This window comes from Haliotis asinina, chromosome 16 (genome assembly GCF_037392515.1).
Source record: "Haliotis asinina isolate JCU_RB_2024 chromosome 16, JCU_Hal_asi_v2, whole genome shotgun sequence".
Classification (NCBI taxonomy): Eukaryota; Metazoa; Mollusca; class Gastropoda; order Lepetellida; family Haliotidae; genus Haliotis; species Haliotis asinina.
In genome coordinates this window covers 19,352,414-19,371,665 of record NC_090295.1, presented here as the reverse complement: position 1 = coordinate 19,371,665, position 19,252 = coordinate 19,352,414, and the positions used below count along the sequence as shown (strand labels likewise).

General features: G+C 37.5%; 1 protein-coding gene across 1 annotated transcript; it reads left to right on the top strand.

Moving 5' to 3' along the window:
* The first annotated feature begins 1,044 nt into the window (after positions 1-1,044).
* Positions 1,045-18,728, top strand: LOC137267910 (elongator complex protein 5-like). The gene is made up of 8 exons (XM_067802352.1): positions 1,045-1,228; positions 5,771-5,831; positions 9,750-9,830; positions 10,983-11,200; positions 11,426-11,604; positions 12,990-13,085; positions 15,771-15,871; positions 17,483-18,728. Exons 1-8 carry the CDS (start codon positions 1,174-1,176, stop codon positions 17,580-17,582), a joined length of 891 nt encoding a protein of 296 aa, XP_067658453.1. The 5' UTR covers positions 1,045-1,173; the 3' UTR covers positions 17,583-18,728.
* Positions 18,729-19,252: the final 524 nt, after the last annotated feature.

Genomic DNA, 19,252 nt, shown 5'->3' with positions numbered 1-19,252 from the left:
AATCATATGTTTGTGAAAGACAACGTCAAACGTCCACATGGAATATTACGTAAGTGAACCAACTTTGTGGCAGCGATGAAATCATGAAGGTGTCACACACTGGGAAGGTGTTTGGTCAAAGGCTAAACATTGTCACTGGTTGCCTCATGCAACTCCCTAGAGCTCACTCTTCCCGGCCAAAGCATGTGTGAATATCTATGTAGAGTAGATTAGTTGTATTTACAGCTTCAAAGATAAATTTGTAATAAAAATTTGTAATAAATAAAGACCGTTCTTTGAAAAGCACACGTAATTTGCTCTAAATGTAAAAAAGGGTAAACCCCATCCACATCCCAACCCGAATCTTTGTTGTCCCTCACTCCAAATTAAGTTCCTCCTATCTGTGGAAATACGAACATAGATAGCGTAACACTGGGTGCGTGTAAAATTGGTTGGCATACATTTACTTGCTAATGGTGTGGAACGTTATATAAACTGGAGACACGTTGCATGTATTGATTACATCGTGTTAGGACGCGTACTTAAAGGGGCACTGATGCGGAGCGAATAATGTTTCTCACCAACGGTCTGATTACGAAACCAAACCGCAAAACGGTCAGCACCCGCTCCCTCGACCGTGACGGACCAAGGGACTGGGCTCCTGTCCACATTAGCAGAATTTCTTCACTCTAGGAACTGAGGAGCCCGGATGTCCATCATATGCCATTATTTAAAAATATCCATGGTATTCCTTATCTGATTGTAACAAAATATGTAGTTATTTTTCTGATGCCTGGGTGGTATAGTGACTGACGACAATTTGATCCTATTTCTGTGTTTTTTACCTCCATAGCTGGTGGGTGAGTGTGGGTGTTATGGGGGTGATGCAGTGGTAGTGCATTTCAGGTAAAAAAATCAATGACCAAAGGCATAAGTCACCTGTTCATATGATATATTCTTATGACTGATGTAGAAGCTTTAAAGAATATTATTGATTTTGCTGAGCAATATGTTGTTTCCATTGCACTTTTCTCTTGGGCTACCGAATCTTATTTCGCCAGACAGTTAATACTTTAGTATATACCGTGAATGCGGAGTTACAAAATGGCGGCCTCCGCAGAAAGCGTGAACTATTATCGATTGCTGTCATGATGTAAAATTTGCAAAGACTGTGTTGGAGTGTTACATTCAGCCATGCTGGGCGACATCCTGAGGGGACAAGAAAAATCTCCATTGGTTTTAATTGAAGGTAGAGTGTTCAGCTACATATACTTGCTCCCGAATCCGCTATAATGTGAACGAATCTGAAAATTAGTATATTTGTGGTTCGAAGTGTTTCTGGTACATTGAGAAAAATTTCAACAGAAAACTGAATGAAAAGGGCAAGTTCTGAATTATTGGAAATCCTGTCACTCGTGTGTGGGAAGTATTAAGAGTATCAGGAGTATCAGAACAAACGTTTTCCATAATCATAATGTTCATAAAGCAGTGAAAATGTTAGTTAGTTAGTTGAAGGTACATATCAGCAGAAAAGCTTAAACTTGCAACAATAAAAAGTCTTCCTGAGACAGAGTGCTTTTAGTTTGTTTGCCCCAGGCAGACCTGACTATCTGGTGTGTTTTGGCATATTTTGCCTGATTTTTTTATTATTAAGTACGATATGCGCCTACATAGCAGATTCTACACCAAAGAGTTGTAAAAAATAATTAATTTCATTCCACTCTGTAGTTTAATTTTTAGTACCAACCATCATTGAGAACATCCTTTTCTGTTCTTTCAATATTGTTTATCAATGCCATCAATATACATACACAGTCCTACCGATATATTCTGATTGCTTAAAGGGGCACTGAGGCGGACTGGTGTAAACTTTTGTTATTGTTTTTCTCCCGTGAGTACCCGGATGATATCCCAGAATTCATGACTGGTTCGTGACCTCTGCTGCGCAGTCCGTAAGCGCAACTGATAGTTTAATTATAGACAGATCAACTGAGGTGAAGTCATTTGTACTTCATTACAAATGTATTATGAAAACAAATGAAACACTTTGAAGGTTAATCATCTGCCAGCCGTAGAAATGGTAAAAAACTATTAGGACGGAAAAATAACGAAGCCAATGTACGTCTCTATATTTTGTCTCATAACCCTAATTAGTTCATTGTCATATTTGTATGATTCTGAAAATTAATAAAAGAACACACGATTTGCTTATACTCATAGTAAATTTCTAACATAACAGCAACATTTATACATTGTATAGATTGCCAATATGGATCCTATTTCACACACATACGCGATCTAGTGTGTGTTTTCTGTCATACAGATTCTGCTGAATGCTACAACAAATAAATTAAAACAAAATGCAAATAATGAATGTAAAACAGACTAATTTTATAGCAACAATGTCAGGCTACTACCTTGTTCAGGAATGTATCCATCAATATCCATGTAAAAGAAATCGTATTCCATTCATCTGCAGCTGGTAAATAATCCTGCTCTGTGTCGCGTGTCTTACAACTGTCTCATTTGCGAAAAAGTAACACATTGTTTCACGTCTTTCGTTGGTGAAAACTAGATAAACCTCTCATTGGTCTCCCAAGATAGCACACCTGGCAACTAATTGTATGATGTCCACTATTCTAAGTAATTTAGTTAACCAATATTGAGCAATCAATCAATCAATGCAAGGGTGGTTAATTCTTTGAAGGGAGGATGTTGTTTTTGCACTTACACTTTACGACAGGGTGTAGTCATCTACACACACTGCCTTTTGACAAATCCGCTAGAAGATAAAAGTAATTAATCAATCAGTGTGTTATCGGTTAATCCTTTGATCGATGTTTGTTTTTGTAACTCAGCTGATAAACCCTCTTGCATCACTTACATGCACATATTACATAACATACAATACATTTGCCATTACAGACCTTAATTTATAATGTTGAGTATTTACTCCAGACAGGAGAAATGCCAAATGGGAACCTTTGTTGAGTAACCGAAGTGGTGTTGCTACTAATTATACCTGTTATAAATTCATGAATTGACCATCAAGAGAATGATGACAAATAACACGTGTAGGTTTACACCATCAAACGCGAGTTACAGCAAGGAAAATGTAATCTCTGTGTCGCATGCAGCCTGAAAACACTTATGGGCCGAAACTGTTTTGAGGATACCAACGGAATTTCGTTACATAAGGAATACACACAGGCATTTGCTGTGTACTCTGGTAAATAGGTGAAATAAGTTTTTTTTTATGTAAGACAATTTTCAGATTTCTCTACCAAAGGCAAAGTCATCGTTTTTTTGTTTACGAATTCAAATAAATCAACTGTGTGTTTTATTATCATAAATAATAAACCATTGTAGCTACCATAGCTACCAAAATTTACGTATGCTATTTGCGATCACAGCTCAACCAACACTCAAAACTACCTAAATATAAAGCTTTGCAATCTTCCGTACTGAAACAAATGGCTTGCTACGTGCCTGTAGACATCATATTTTCATGATTAAATATCGAGGTTAAAAACACAGAAATAGGATCAAATTGGATCAGTAAGTATACCATCCAAGCATCCGAAAAGAACTACACTGCTGGGATATATGGTTACGATCAGACAAGGAATACCATGGATATTTTTAAACAAATGGCATGTGATGGGCATCCGGCCTCCTGACTGTTTAGGTGAAGAAATTCTGCTTATATGGACAGGAGCCCAGTTCCTTTGTCCGTCACGGTCGAAGGAGTGGGCGCTGACCAATTTGCGGTCTGCTTTCGTAATTAGACCGTTGGCTAGAAGCATTATTCACTCCGCATCAGTGCCCCTTTAAACAAATGGCATGTGATGGGCATCCGGCCTCCTGACTGTTTAGGTGAAGAAATTCTGCTTATATGGACAGGAGCCCAGTTCCTTTGTCCGTCACGGTCGAAGGAGTGGGCGCTGACCAATTTGCGGTCTGCTTTCGTAATTAGACTGTTGGCTAGAAGCATCATTCGCTCCGCATCAGTGCCCCTTTAAGAATGGCATAATGGCTGACAAAGCCATCTACAAACGCCCACATTTGAAAATCCAAAAATTATCCTTCAATGAGAAGTCTATTGAGAAATACATTTCTATCCCCTTATTAAGCATGTCAATTGTAGGAGCCATATGTATTGTACATAATGCAATGTAGACGTTAATATTGCGCATTCAGGAGACTTGCTGGGAGCAGTGAGATTATATTCCTTTTGAAATTGTACACATTTACACCTCAAAATACAGTTTTAAGCTACAATGAATCAGTGATCGAAATAACGGCTTGCCCGACTGCCCGTGGCCGGAAAATTTTGGGTCGGACTGCCTGGAAATTCTCTCCACCAGCCCGAAACATGGTTCAAGAAGAACCAATCAAAGAGAGGGTTACTTAAAGGTGGGCAGGCAACTTTCAAGATGGGCAGGCAACATTTATGCGCCACCAGCCCGGCTGTCAGTTAGAGTTGAAAAGTTATTTCAATCACTGCAATGAATACACTTTTAAGGCAGGTGGGGTAGGCAGGTCTGCCCAGGCAAACAAATTTAGGAGTCATGGACATGTTTTTGTGAGTCAACTTCAGTTTGGAACTTTCATCAAGACATCAAAATGTGATTGTATAATAGTAACAAAACCCAAAGTAAGGTAAGCTGGCAAGGCAGGTCAGGTATTTCAGCACTTGGCAGTTAGCATAATACACTTAGCAGATGTGTGTGCCCCATTCACAGCTACTGATCATGTTTTCATATAACATGGAGGAAGGGAATCGTGGCAGTAGATATAGATGTTTCCTCACAACTAGCTGTAACATTTATCGCCATTCTGAATATCTCATGCCATTCATTTATGTTATATAGTAACCTTGAATAATTGTTTGACTATTGAGTGTTTCCTTTAAAGTAGATTGATAGGGAATGAAGCATTTAATGACATGAGCTGCCTGCTATATAGGTTGTGGGATATCCCCTTTATTAAGTTAATTATTTTTAAAAACCTTTGTTATTTATCTGTAATTTTTCTCTTATGGTATTTACTGTGAAAACATTTCTTTTACTTTCCTTTATTGTAGTTAAATACTGTAGGGGGAAAATACCAGGATTGTGATTGCCTGTAACTGCGCATGTGTGATACTGATGTCTTGAAGATAGCTGTTACTGGACAATAAATGTTTGCTATCCAGTAATAATAATAATAATAATAATGATAATGCATGTTTATATATGTGCGCCCAATCCACCTCGACAGAAATGCTCAAGGCGCTACAGAGTCAAGTATGTACATATGTACAGAAGTGGTACTGGAGCACATTAAGGGAAATACTGCTGGGAGAAATGGGTTTTAAGTTTTGACTTGAACAAGTCGAAATTGTCTATAGTTTTGAGCTTATAAGGAAGTGAGTTCCAGAGAGCAGGGGCTGCATAGATGAAAAAACGCTGTCCAAAAGTTTTCAGTCTAAAGCTGGGCAAAGTGAGCAGGTCTTGGCTGTTGGAAAAAAGATTGCGTGAATTGGAGTATGATGATAACATGAGTACTCAAACTCCTTGGTAAAACAATACAGTCGTGGCAGTCATCATACAAACACTGAAGTTTAGATTATCTGAACTAAGGGCCCAGTAGCACTGCATCAACAATGATGAAAGCTTCCAAATTCACTGTGTGTCTGAGATAATTTGTGCATCAAATATTCAGGTTTTCTGCATCATGGCAGACACTGTCTCAGAAAAGTCACTTGACAAGCATGAAAGATAAACAGGGTCTTGCAATATTGTTTCAGATAGCTGTGAACTGCCAGGGCGTCATGTCATCCTCAGTGTTGTCAACTGCCTTGCTCAAAGGTGAGAAAGTATAAACGATCATGATTTATTGGTTATTATGGTGAACAGTGTCATTTCACATGGTTCTCTCCCAAAATTTAGACAGCCATATCACATGGTTGTCTCTCAAAATTTAGACAGCCAGAATTAGACACTAATGAAGGGGAGTAGTTAAGACAACGCCCATGGCTGAAATGGAACAGTCCTAATTAGTGCTCTCAGCTGAGTATACCTTGCTTGTATTGATAGAATGAGGCAAGTAGTAAGACCACCAGAAAACACCTTTAGAAGTCAGGATTTCTAAATTTTGCTGCAACAAATCTGTTGACGACAAGGTACACTTTCTCGATGACTGCGACTTTTGTTCAGATGTCCATGGTGGAAGTGGAACAGTCCCAATTAGTGCTTTCGGCTGAGCATACCTTGCTTGTATTGATAGAATGAGGCAGGTAGTATGTCAGCCCAAAACCACCTTGAGATGACTTTTATTCAGGTATCAGATATAATGGATGGCGAGATATGACCTGTACTCATCCTCTATTTTCAGAGATGATTTCAAAAGCTCAGTCAGTATTTATATTACGTAATGAAAGATTTGTGAAGCTTCTTGTTGCAGTAATAACATTTTTATGTGGCTTTTAACAATGTTTAAGGAGTTACTATGTCTCACAGACCATAGGGCCAGGTGGTCTACATTTTTTATTGTGAATTTTATGAGATTTTAACATGTCAGTTGTATGCCATGGGACACGCTAATAACATATTTTTCATCTTTCTTCTTCTATGGATAAGTAAATGTTCTTAAGAACTGTACAAGGAGGATTAAGTTTAATGATGCATGATATGTTTTCATTTGAAAATCTCACAAGATGAAGATGAAGAGGTCAACCCTTGTATCAGGCTTACAGATAAATGCAGAGCTTGATGTGCTAAGGACGTATGATCAGTGCCCATTAATCATGTTAATATATGTCAGTGCCAATATTAATATACACATACTGATAATGCCCTTTAAGTATTACGACCCGTGAATGTCCCGGGGTAAAATAGGTCTTCCGCAACCCATACTTGCCATAAAATGCGACTGTGCTTGTCGTAAGAAGCTACTAACGGGATTGGATGGTCAGGCTCGCTGACTTGGTTGACACGTCATCGGTTCCCAATTGTGCAGATCAATGCTCATGTTGGTGGTCACTGGATTGTTTGGTTCAGACTCGATTATTTACAGATCGTCGCCATTTTTGCTTGTTTAGTCTGTGGATGATAGTATGTCAATTGTAATATTGTTGGTCAAAATACTTTGTTTTTCATATCTGCAGATTTCTTTTTTCCTTCGATATAGTCAGCCTCGTCTGTCTGTCCGTCTGTCCGCCGCCCATCTGTCCATCCATCCATCCGTAATCATTTTGTTTCCTTAGCATAACCCAGGAACCGTTCAATATTTTTAGACCAAACTTGATAGGTATAATAATCTTAACCTATGGTTGTGCCGTTTGCTATTTACAGATTTTTGGCATTTTTATTTGTTTGTTTTTCCATGGAACATTTTGGTGTTAGTCTAATCGTGGGATAGGCTTCGTTTCCGGAAGAACTCAAAAACCGTTCAATATTTTTCTGCAAACTTGGTAGATATATCAATCAGAACCTGACGTGGTGCCTTTTGCTATATACAGGTTTTGGTGATTTATTATGTTTTCTTGGTTTCCATGGAAACGTTTCAGACTTCGTCTCAGAATGGGATGGGCTTCGTTTCTGCAGCAGAACTCAAAAACTGTTCAATATTTTCCTGCAAAACTTGGAAGATATGTATGGCAGACCCCAAAGTGGTGCCTTTTGCTATTTACAGGCTTTTGTGATATATTATTTTCTCGGATTCCATGGAAATGTTTTCGGACTTCGTCTCAAAATGGAAGGATGGGCTTCGTTTCCGGAGCAAAACTCAAAATCTGTTTTTTATTAGTAGTGGACGAAACGTGTATGCAAGACGGTCTCCCGTTTTGTGTACAAGTGACTACCTGAGAGGGGTTCACTCATACGCGTGACTGCCTGATCACAGAGAGAGAAATTCTGCATGTCACACAAAAACGTGTCTAAAAGTGTTATTTATGAAAATAGTGAAACAAAATTTGCTACAGTTATTGACTGATGGTCAAGTTTTTGGATGACGTGAATGAAAACATAAAAAGAGGAAATTAAATTGTCAAAAAATGAAAAAAAAATATGCAAAATTTGGGCAAGAATTGACAATATTCCACCAAGAATTTCACCTGTGTACATATTTTTCAGAAACTTACATTTAGTATTTTCTGAAAGCTCATTCATCGTAGATTCTTAATATATATGCAGCTTTCAATGCACACCAACGCACACCTGTTTGTTATTGTGTTGAAACATGTTTACCTTCTTCGAAACTGCGCGAACCGTCTCGCATAGAAGTGACTGGGTTAGCGTGTCATTAATGGGAGGTAACTGATGCCTAACTAAATGTCTCAGTCAAAACATCCGTCTTACGTCTTGGACTGTCTGAAGCGTACGTAATTTACATGGTGATATTTTTCTTGCATGAACCAAAGTTGTCAGGGTTTGGTGTCAATTTTCACCTATGTGCACATTTCACACAAACATGATTTTTATATTTTCTGACAGCCTATTCAATGCAGATTTACCTCGTATAAGTACTTGTTCGTGTACACGAACGCATATGTTTATTTTGTCTGCAAAAACTTGGCAGATATTGGTAAGCCATCAGACGAAAGGATTCAGACTTTGTCTCAAAAGTGAGAGGTGTGTTTTTAAGAGCACATCTCAAAAAGTACTTAATATCTGTTACAAAAACTTGGTAGATATGTGTGGCAGACCCCAACGTGGTGCCTTTCGCTATTTACAGGCTTTTGTGATTTATAATTTTCCGGGTTTCCATGGAAACGGAGGGATGGGCTTCGTTTCCAGAGCACAACTCTGAAAAACTTCTAATACCTTTGTGCAAAACTTGGCAGATATATAGGGGAGACCCTTTTGCCTTTTGCTATTTACAGATTTTTGTGATGTATCATTTTCCCAGTTTCCATGGAAACGATTCTGAGTTAGTCTCAAAATGGAGGGATGGGCTTTGTTTCCAGAACACAACTCGAAAACTACATTTACAATGTTTTGGCATTTTTGTTCCCCCGGTTTCCATGGAAACAATTCTGACTTAGTCTCAAAATTGTAGGGATGGGCTTCCCTTCCAGAGCACAACTCCTAAACCATTTCATATCTTTCAACAGATCTTGGCAGGTATATGAGATAGATCTTGAAGTGGTGCTTTTTGCTGTTTACAGATGTATGGCATTTATATTTTTCATGACTTCCACAGAAACCATTCAAACTCTAAAAACACAATAAGTAACTGTCAGATGATTTGTCCTTTCCAACATGTTGGGGCCGGGGGGATATGTCATCTTCTGATGACTCTTGTTATGACTTGCCTAACCTTTTATGTTCATAGAAAACACCATATTAAAACAAAAAGGTTGAAGTTCAAGTAAATGTACACCCATGATCATTGGCATTTAGCAGGTATTGATTTATTAAAACGCATGCAAGGGAATGTTGTAAGTTTCTTATTACAATAAGTTACGTTCATTTCAGTTTGATGAACTGACAAACATATTTATATGGACATCAGGGCCTAGATTTTCAGAGCTCTCTTAGTGCTAAGATAGTTGTAAGTGCCATATATTTACGTTGGCTTACAACTATCTTAGCACTAAGAGAGTTTCGAAAATCTAGACCCTGAACAACTATGCTTGGTTTTGTTTCATTTTGTTTCATATTCTGATTTTACTTTTATGCCACCATTTCTAGTTTTGTAATAAACGTCCATCAGAGTCTGCATTTTAGCATTGGTGTTTTGAGTTAAGTTTTAAGTTTATCTTCTTTGTTTTTAATCATTTTCAGACTGGAAAAAGTTGTGTTAGTAACGTATGAAAAGCCATCAAGGTACTTCAGAGATAGCCTTTCAGAAGACCTTCAGCAGAGGTGAGGATTGAATGAGTGAATGGTGTTTCATCTAGGAAGTCACACAGTGGAAGCTGCCAAAACTGGCAGCTGTACAGTCCAGCAAACTTCACAGTTGCTGACAAAGATTATTTAATGTTAGTTCAGTATGGGCATACTTGTACATGTAATTAGTAACTTGAGTCAAAGTGTGCAGGAATTGAGAGTACCATGTGATGCGAAAATATATATGAGATTGAAAAACTGGTTCAGTTCTAGTCGCAGGTAACTGTGTCACCTCTACAACCTGGCATGGTGTTGTCACTGCATTATTTCTGAAGTCCCAATGCTGGTTTAGACAGCTTCCGCTATAATTCACTTTCATTGTGGTAGCCATTAAGTAAACAGGTCTGTGAGTGAGTATAGTTTTACGCCGCTTTTAGCAATATTCCAGCAATATCACAGCGGTGACACCAGAAATGGACTTTACCCATTGTAGCCATGTTGAGAATCGAACCCTTGTCTTTGGCATAATGAGTTAATGCTTTAACCCATCAGACTATTCTGCCGCCCCAAACAAGTGGGTGGCGTATCAAGCTTTCTGAACTGCCTCTATGGTCTAGTGGATAAACATCTTCCTTGATGCAGAGTTGCCAACTGAGATGAAATTTCTTATTCGTTAATATTTTACCACACAGACACACACACACACACACATACACACACACACATACACACACACAAACACACAGAGCTCCCTTTGTGGCAGTTTCTACACTGTAAGTATTACTTAACTCTTGTAAAACTTCACATGGAGAAACAAAATGATATATTAATATTGTGGAGACAATTGTTATGTCACTTTTCAGCCTTACATGCTGCTTTGAAATGAATGTTTGATCATGAACCAACCAAGTTAGGTTGTGATGATTCGTCGGTATCATTTTGACCTAATCAAGTTAGGTGGTAGTAGCCTGTAGCTATGCAATAACCTTGATCTCAGTTGATTGTCAGATTTACTCTATCCAAAGAAAATCATTCCTGTTCATCATACCAGGTTCTAAATGCCACTCACAGAAGTGATTTAACTTACTGCTTAAAACCACGTTATCAGCCAGTCCAGGGGACATAACTCTATTGTTTTTGCTACCAGATGCATTGTCCTGAGATGATGCAGGCATTTTAATTTTTCAGAGTTGAGATTATTGACTGCAGCGATGACCCTCTGGGATGGCAGCGTGGAGGGTCACCCTCCACTGATGGGGAATTTCTCAAGATTGTTGAAGGTGTTATTTCCCCAGGGATTAAGGGTGTGGGACTTGTGATAGACTCGCTGACCCTGCACATCTTGAACCGACCTCCACCTTACACATGCCAGAACCTCCATGCTGTCAAGAGTGCCAAAATTAAAGGTACGAGTTTTTCTTCATCTGGACAGTGGTGCGAAAAGACATTTTCATAAATGATAAAAAAGAGAAACACAAAAAGATGGAGTTTTGAGTTTTGCACTGTATGAGAAAGTTTATCATAACTCTCATCTATATTTTTTATTGTGTTGATGTTGTCGTGAAAGTAGAATACCTTTACACATTTTCTTGTTGTCTCCTTTTAGTCTACAATTCTTTCATAATGTTCAGATGGTGAGATCTCCCAGACCGTGTGTCTGTTACATCGTGATCTCCATGACGACACAACTGTTGGACTCATAGAACATATGGCGACAAGCATCATCAAACTGTCGCCATGCAAGTCTTGTGACTTCCAGCATTCCTGTTGCATCGTCCACCAGCGTGCGTCGGGCAAAGTCATGAAAGTGGTATGATGGTTAGGGATGTAACAGTGCATCAAACTATTGATGGATTGTAGTTGTTGAGTCCTGATAGCAAATAGTCCATCAGTGCTTTAGTAGTATGTGTGACTCTCAATAGTTTAGTAATTGTCTTCTTTTCACGAATGCGAACTGCTGAATTTTTTTAAAACAATTATGTTGTTTTGTATTTTTTAATAGTTTAGGGCAGATTTGCAGCTTCATTGAGTTTATGTTTCAACTGTTTACTTGATCTGGTTTTGACATTTCTTATTAGGTATTATATAAACTATGCATTCATGTTGGAAATGAAGTGAGATAATTCAAGGAGAAAAAGTACTGCAACAGTATTGCAGTAGTTGGTCGCTATAGGCCTTCACTATCACAATAGTATGTTGCTATAGACTATTGCTATTTCAATAGTTGTTTCTCTCTTAATAGTCACTCCTAATATGTAGGTAGTACTAAATGACCTCCCTTGCCATTTTTATTAAATGAGTGAATGGTTTGGCATCAAATGAGTGAAAGCGAGTATTTTGGTTATTACTGTCCAACATAATTTGATAGAAACTGCCCTACAGTGTGACGACTCAACTGTGACAGAGGTATTAGCATTGTGACGTCAGAACTGTAAACCATTATGGTGTCAGTGAATGAAACTCTTAAAAAACAGGGCTGAAACTGAAAAATGTTGCTGGCCCTGTTAACCTGTAACCATCCCTGTTTCAAAAACAGGAAACTGAGATAAGGTGTAAACTTGGTCACTGACAGTATTGTCTAGACCAATCACGTTTAGTGATAGATACAAGGGTAGGCTGATCTGTGAAAGTCACAAATTTGATTGATCATGAACTATACATGCAGACGTCAGGCTACCACAGCTGTATACTATTTTCAAAATATCACCCGTAGTCAATGGCAAAAATATAAACACATGGAAAATGGGGCTGGCTATGGAATAAAGTTGCAAGTCTGTCATGTAACTAGCAAGCAGCAGGCCGTGGGGCAGATGCTATTTCATACACTGATGATGTTATATGTCTCTTGGTATTACACTGGTGTAATATCACTGTAAGAATATTACACTGCAGTATCTTCCATGGGCAAGTAATAAACAGTATTGCTTTACCACTTTGTACTTATGAATTGGGTATTACATTTTCTCAGTTATGTATAGATTCTAGATCGTTTGTTAGTTCTTGGATGGGACTCAACCTATGAAAAGTACTAGAATTTACTTTACTGAGAAAGTGTAATCCCAAAAATAACGTGTTACATTTGACTACTTTCTAGATGGCACTGTGTATATACAACCTGATTTTGAATAGTAGTAGCTTTTTATGTTTCGTGTACCTGAGTTCATGTTTGTAACATATCTTGTCTGTATTTGTCAGATAGAAAACTTCAACATAGATGAAAAGTTCTTCCTGAAGGAGGTTTGTGAGGCTGCGCCCACCTTCACTATGGTGATGCCAGACTCTGTGTCACAGGTAGAGGGAGTTGTTGTGTTTATCTGATCACTGCTAGAGATTTAGGAGCTGTTGTTGAATAGGCAGACATGATGTTGTTACTACTTGACAAGTAGTAGATGAGCCAATGAAGTGAACATGTTACTAGCAGGTGGGGTAAGTAATCTGGACAAATACAATTTGTTGCTACAGGCGGACTGGCGAATAAGCATGTGCAATACATGCTGACCGTGGTGTGAAATCATTACCACTACTGTTTAACATGTGTCTTGTAGAGCGATTTAGTTCAGCAAAACACCATCATGACACGATTCGTATGAGGAAATTGAACTTTTCAGTATTTTAAACGACAACCTGTTTCCCCCTTGTTTCAAATGGAATGTTCTGGAGGTCATTCCCATTTATGCAAATTGGGGTCATTTGTCAGGTCATGGCTCATCTAGTACTTGTCAAGCAGTATATACTATGACGATGACATCACAGTCAAACTTTGATTACATATTTAAGTGATATATGGTGTCATAACACTGGTTTTTTGTCATGTTCCACAGCATCGATGTTCTGATCAGTGCAGAAATATTTTTGTCAGTCGATTCACAATTTTCTGAAGTTAATCATTTTAGATGAAGGTATTGTGAGCTTATCTCATTGTTTTATTTCCTCATAATTGGTCTAGTTTTTCAAACCAAGCTTCTTTTAATCCTTTTCTCTATAATAGCAGAACTCAAAAGTGTAAAACTAGTGAACATGTCAGCATACAATTCCAAAAAAATATTGTCTTACCTCACACATTAATATTGTTTTCTGAGTGCTCCTCTATAATTTTCAGTGTACACTGCTTACAAGCAAGTTACCTTTTCTATGTCCCCTGCTTGGAATGCCAAATGATTTGACACTCGAATAATTAAGCCATCTTTGATATACGAATATTACCGATATTTTGCAAATGGAAGTCGATGGAATCAAAGTATGTAAATTTGTTTTTCTTGATAGTTTCTATGTCTTCTGAAAAGCTAGTATTGGCTAACTGCCTAGTTTTGGTGTTCCTTATCATATCCAATATCTGTGTTTCAAACAGTTTAAAATCAATATCAATATGTTTGGTAAGATTAATATGTTGTTTACTGGTTCCTTGTGGCCCATGGGTTCATGGATCTTCAATGATTGTTTATGTGCCCTTTGGTTCCAGGGAACATGAAAACAGAAGGTACAACAATCCATGTTCCCTCCCATGACCATCGAACAGCTTAGGTTAAGGTCATGGATTCCATCCCCGTCCTTGTCATCCCAAAATAGTACTTAATGGTCCCAGTCTGGTGCTCGGGATCAGTGAGTGTAACAAGCACATACTCGTTGGTTCAGAGTCAGTACAAAGTGTTTGATTGGGGTATTCCATAGAACCAAACTTATATAGCTGAGTGCGACTAAAACTACACTCACTCACTGGGCAAGTACAAGCAGCCACACATCAGTCCCTACTGGATTCTGTGGCAAATTTTTAAGAATTCCCCAGCAAATTTAAGCAAATTCTGTACCCTATTTTTTATTATTCTGCAAAACATTTTGTGGTTAAAACATTTAGGAAAAACAACAAAAAACACTATACGGACCTTCATAGTTTAATTCTCAAACACAGGTATAAAGCCAACAGTACACATCACATTTTGAGTAAGTTTGATCACAGAGCACCCACACCTTTTTCTGTGTTTGAGAATCAAACACTCACTGAAAGTTGTTTTTTTCTTCTCATTCGTAACTTTGATGGGGACAACAACCTCCTATTTCATGCAAATAACAATTTCATATTTAAACTAAATCTGAAATAATCTCAATTATCAAAATGATAGATTTTGAGAACGTAATTGCAGTGTCAAGTTCATCTTGTATTATTTGGAAAATGCTCAAAACATTGTTTATTAATAAAGTATCTAAAATCATGATTATTTTGATAATGTTGTAACAGTAAATATGTCAGTTCATTTTATGTTTAACTGATCCTACTTTTGACATTAACTCTACTTTTCATTTCGGCTGTCAGTCTGTTTTCACTCAGTTTTTAAAATAAGCAAATTTTGTGGCAGAAAAGAGGCAAATTCTGCATGGATTCTGCAAGAAAACATGTTTTCCGTGGACCAGACATTTTTCTGCATGGAAAGGTAAAGGTGTTTTCTGCGACCACGGAATCCAGGAGTGACTGACACATATGCATGCTTTCACATTGTCATATGGGCAAAATATTCTTAAGTGTGATTTTGAACACCATTTCACCTCACTTGTTTTTGGATTTTTGGTAAATAATTATGCCTTTTAGAAGAGGTTGCTATTGTGCAGCCATTGTTTCTCCAAGGATGGGTCAGTGCAGCATTACCCAGGGAACCATGCCGTCAAAGGTACATGTCATCATGGAGATGATTGACAGCCCTTACTTTTCTTACCTTACCTCATGGTAATATGGATATTACCTTCCCTCATCAGGCAGATGAGATCGACATGTTACTGGTTCATGATAACATTGAACAAGGATACATATTGACCACGTTTTCCAATCATATTGGATGAGCAAAGGTAATATGGACATTATCATGAGGTAAGGTAAATATCTAAATATCTACAATATTTTAGCAATTTGCGCCTTTACTTGTTCAATCCTAGATTGATAATTGTTTCATCTAAACATGTTGTCTGAAAAGAAACTAAACATTACAGGCAGATCCTGCAGCAAACCTGCCATTCAACCTGAGCCTGACGGACAGCGAGAGGGTAGCAAGGAGCCAGGTTAAGCTGCCGTACATAAAGGATAATGAAGGGTAGGTTCTGGAGTCCTTTGGTAATGGTAGCATCTTTCAGTGGAAATTCTTTGCCTTATGATAGCTGGGGCAGTTATTACACCACTCACACATATACAGACATTCTCGTACACATGCTGTTATGGAACTGGATTGTCTGTAATTTGTAATGTTATTGATTAAGTGATTTTTGGTTCACAATGTTTTGAGTTTTGAGTGATAGTTATTATGGGTCACAGTTTGTATCATGGTAAAAGTGTTTTGGCAACACGCCTTTAAGGTTGCCTCCCTTTGGTATGTGTTTTTACTGTTGGTAAACACAAGGCCGATCGCGTAGGTTCCATTCTTTGCTGGAATGCTCAAGGACCAGTGACTGTATATATGTAAAGCTGGTTGATGTGTTGATACACATACACAGACACACACACACACACACACACAGAGAGAGAGAGAGAGAGAGAGAGCGAGAGAGAGAGAGAGAGAGATTGTATATTATGACTTCACTTAGAGTTATCAGAGTTGTCATTATTCAGCCTACCAACATCTGTCTGCATTTTCATCAATATTCAACCTAAATTCAGGAAAACTGTGAAAGATCTAGTAGAACTGTTTCTCTCTGAGAACCGAGACTATAATACATAATATTGAATATTCTGTGTTATATTTTGCTGGTTCTGAAGGGATTCCTTATACCTAGTCACGACAAATCATTAACCATAACATTGCTCACTCACTCTCGTCTGCTTAAGGGGAATGTGAAAGATCTGATTTGATGAGGTTGAGTAATTATATGTTTAGATTTAAATAAGGATAAGTTTTTAATAAGTCCAAATTTTATGACTTTAAGATGTAATGAAGTGATTGAATGGCCTGATTTTAAAGACAGACTATCATGCCACTCTTCTCTAATTATCAATACTGCATTTCTGTCATTAATTCTGGCAGCACCCAGCGAAGCTACCCTATAATATATTTTGAACAAAAATATGTATTAAGGTTACAATATGAAATTCAAATGTTTGAATTAAAGCAATGAGGCATTAAATCGACTCTAGCGCCCCCTACTGACCAAACTGTATTTCATGTGAACCCCACAGAGTTATGTCCCTTGGAATATCCTATAATGTAACTTGTGATTGAAACCAGTTTGGCAAACTCTGACAAAACTCTGACAACAGTTTTCAATGTAGGAGCAATAATTTACACTCAATATATGGCAACTGTTTTCTGTTTTGTTGAACACCATTTCACCTCACTTGTTTTTGGATTTTTGGTAAATAATTATGCCTTTTAGAAGAGGTTGCTATTGTGCAGCCATTGTTTCTCCAAGGATGGGTCAGTGCAGCATTACCCAGGGTACCATGCCCCCTACTAGCGCCCCCTACTGACCAAACTGTATTTCATGTGACCCCCACAGAGTTATGTCCCTTGGAATATCCTATAATGCAACTTGTGATTGAAACCAGTTTGGCAAACTCTGACAAAACAGTATGCAACAGTTTTCAATGTAGGAGCAATAATTTACACTCAATATATGGCAACTGTTTTCTGTTTTGTTGCTGTTTGCCTTGAAGTTATCTATTTCAGACAAGTTGTAATACATCCTTTGTACATATATATATATGCTCCCAGGGGGAAGTCTGAGCCTCAGGGAGGAGGGAAAGTCTTCTATCAGCCTGATGATGCTGATGACTTCGATGAGGAAGACCCGGATGAAGACCTAGACATCTGAACAGCAGGAACTCTTTTATCCAGACAGTCAGAATGTTGATATCTGAAGGACCAAAAGCATGTCAGACAATCATATGTTGGTTATTGTTGCAGTTATTTTCGGGGACATGTTGTATCTTGAGAATGTTTCGTCTGTTTTGTTGAATGTCTGTTTTGTGGATATTGTGCTTTCTGAGGCTAGACAAAGGGTAAACAGGGGCATATAAATGACCATTCTTAATTTATGGCTGGGTGGTGAGGTGATGATGATTTTTAAGGGGAGGGAGGGGTCACTAATTTTGTTATGGGGAAGTATAGGGTCATCAGTTTTGTGCACATGTATGATTTTATTTCTTGTTTTACGAATCCACCTGCTGTATTTTTCAAGAATAAGAAAAAAAAAAAAATTTATTTACCCTGCTAAAAAAATAAAATCCTCATGTTTTTAATGGGCTAAAAATGTAAACTCACAAGAAAATACTTTTAAGGTTGTTTTTTGACCCATATTCACTTCATAAACTGCCTAAAGTAAAATGCTTTGAGTATTAAGAAGGATTATTACTTTGATTGGAAATTTAAATTTTTTTTAAACACCTGCCTGCCAAGAAATAGAATTGGTCTGACCAAAAAATATTAAAAAATATATGCTGGGAAATTATCGGAAGGGGGAGAAGGGCTCATTGATTTTGTTCATGACATGAAGGGGAGCGGGGATTCAGTGATGGTAGTGGAGTGTGAGTTGGGGGGTCATTCATATTGCACATGCTTGTCCATTAAAATCATCATCATCACTCAGCCATAGATTATGAATAGTTCCTGATATGGATTATACTGCTGACAGAGACTCCAAAGCAAGTCCATACTTTTATCATGATCCAAGGTTTTAATTATGAATAAACATTGTTTTTATACTGTCAAATTTAACACAGGTAACACTCACATGTAATTTTAATAAAGGCAATTTATAAACTTTGATGTAACATTGAATTGTGAAAAGCAAATATTCATGTAAAGCAATTGTATTTCAATTTCATCACCAAAAAGAAGTAAAATGGGGAAAACAACTTTTTCGCTGTTGCAAGAAATATCAACTGATATATATATATAACTTTATGTATCTAAATTGATATAAAGTACTGTGAATAAAATGTGTTGTATTTTATTTTCAGACCTATTAGTCATGTTTCCATTCAAAATTCTTTTTCCCGAACCAAATTGATGTTCGGCATGTCAGAAAATTACCTTCAGTTGGACATTTTGTGTTGATACTTTCATCCTTTTGATATGAATTGTTTTGAAAAGTGCTCGTTAGTTCAATTAAATTAAGTTTAGTTCAACTGTTTATTCCAGTGTAAATAATACTATGAACAAAAATATGTACATTTTTTTGGTGAGATAAAGCATCAAGGATTGTCCTGCTTTAAGAAGTGCAAATTTTACAGATGTTGCAGAGTTACAACGATATTATTATTTGTACAGGCGACAGTGTTATGGTAGATGTAAAGGTCTTCAAGCAGCGCAAGCTGGGCAAGTAGGACAGAAATTGTTATCATCTTCAGTGCTATGGTAATCAAAGATTTAACATATTCTTTGTTTGTAAAGTAATCCTCAGTTAAAGCTGACACATAAACGTTTATGTAAGATTTGAAACATTAACAGTATCGTGTCAATTACCTGCTACCTTTTTTGGGT

What these genes read in the sequence shown, in the direction of transcription:
- LOC137267910 (XM_067802352.1), top strand. Translation starts at nt 1,174, where the DNA reads ATGCTGGGCGACATCCTGAGGGGACAAGAAAAATCTCCATTGGTTTTA. An exon ending in CGGGCAAAGTCATGAAAGTG is followed by an intron (nt 11,605 to 12,989) that starts GTATGATGGTTA and finishes TGTATTTGTCAG; the next exon opens with ATAGAAAACTTCAACATAGA. An exon ending in TACATAAAGGATAATGAAGG is followed by an intron (nt 15,872 to 17,482) that starts GTAGGTTCTGGA and finishes ATATGCTCCCAG; the next exon opens with GGGGAAGTCTGAGCCTCAGG.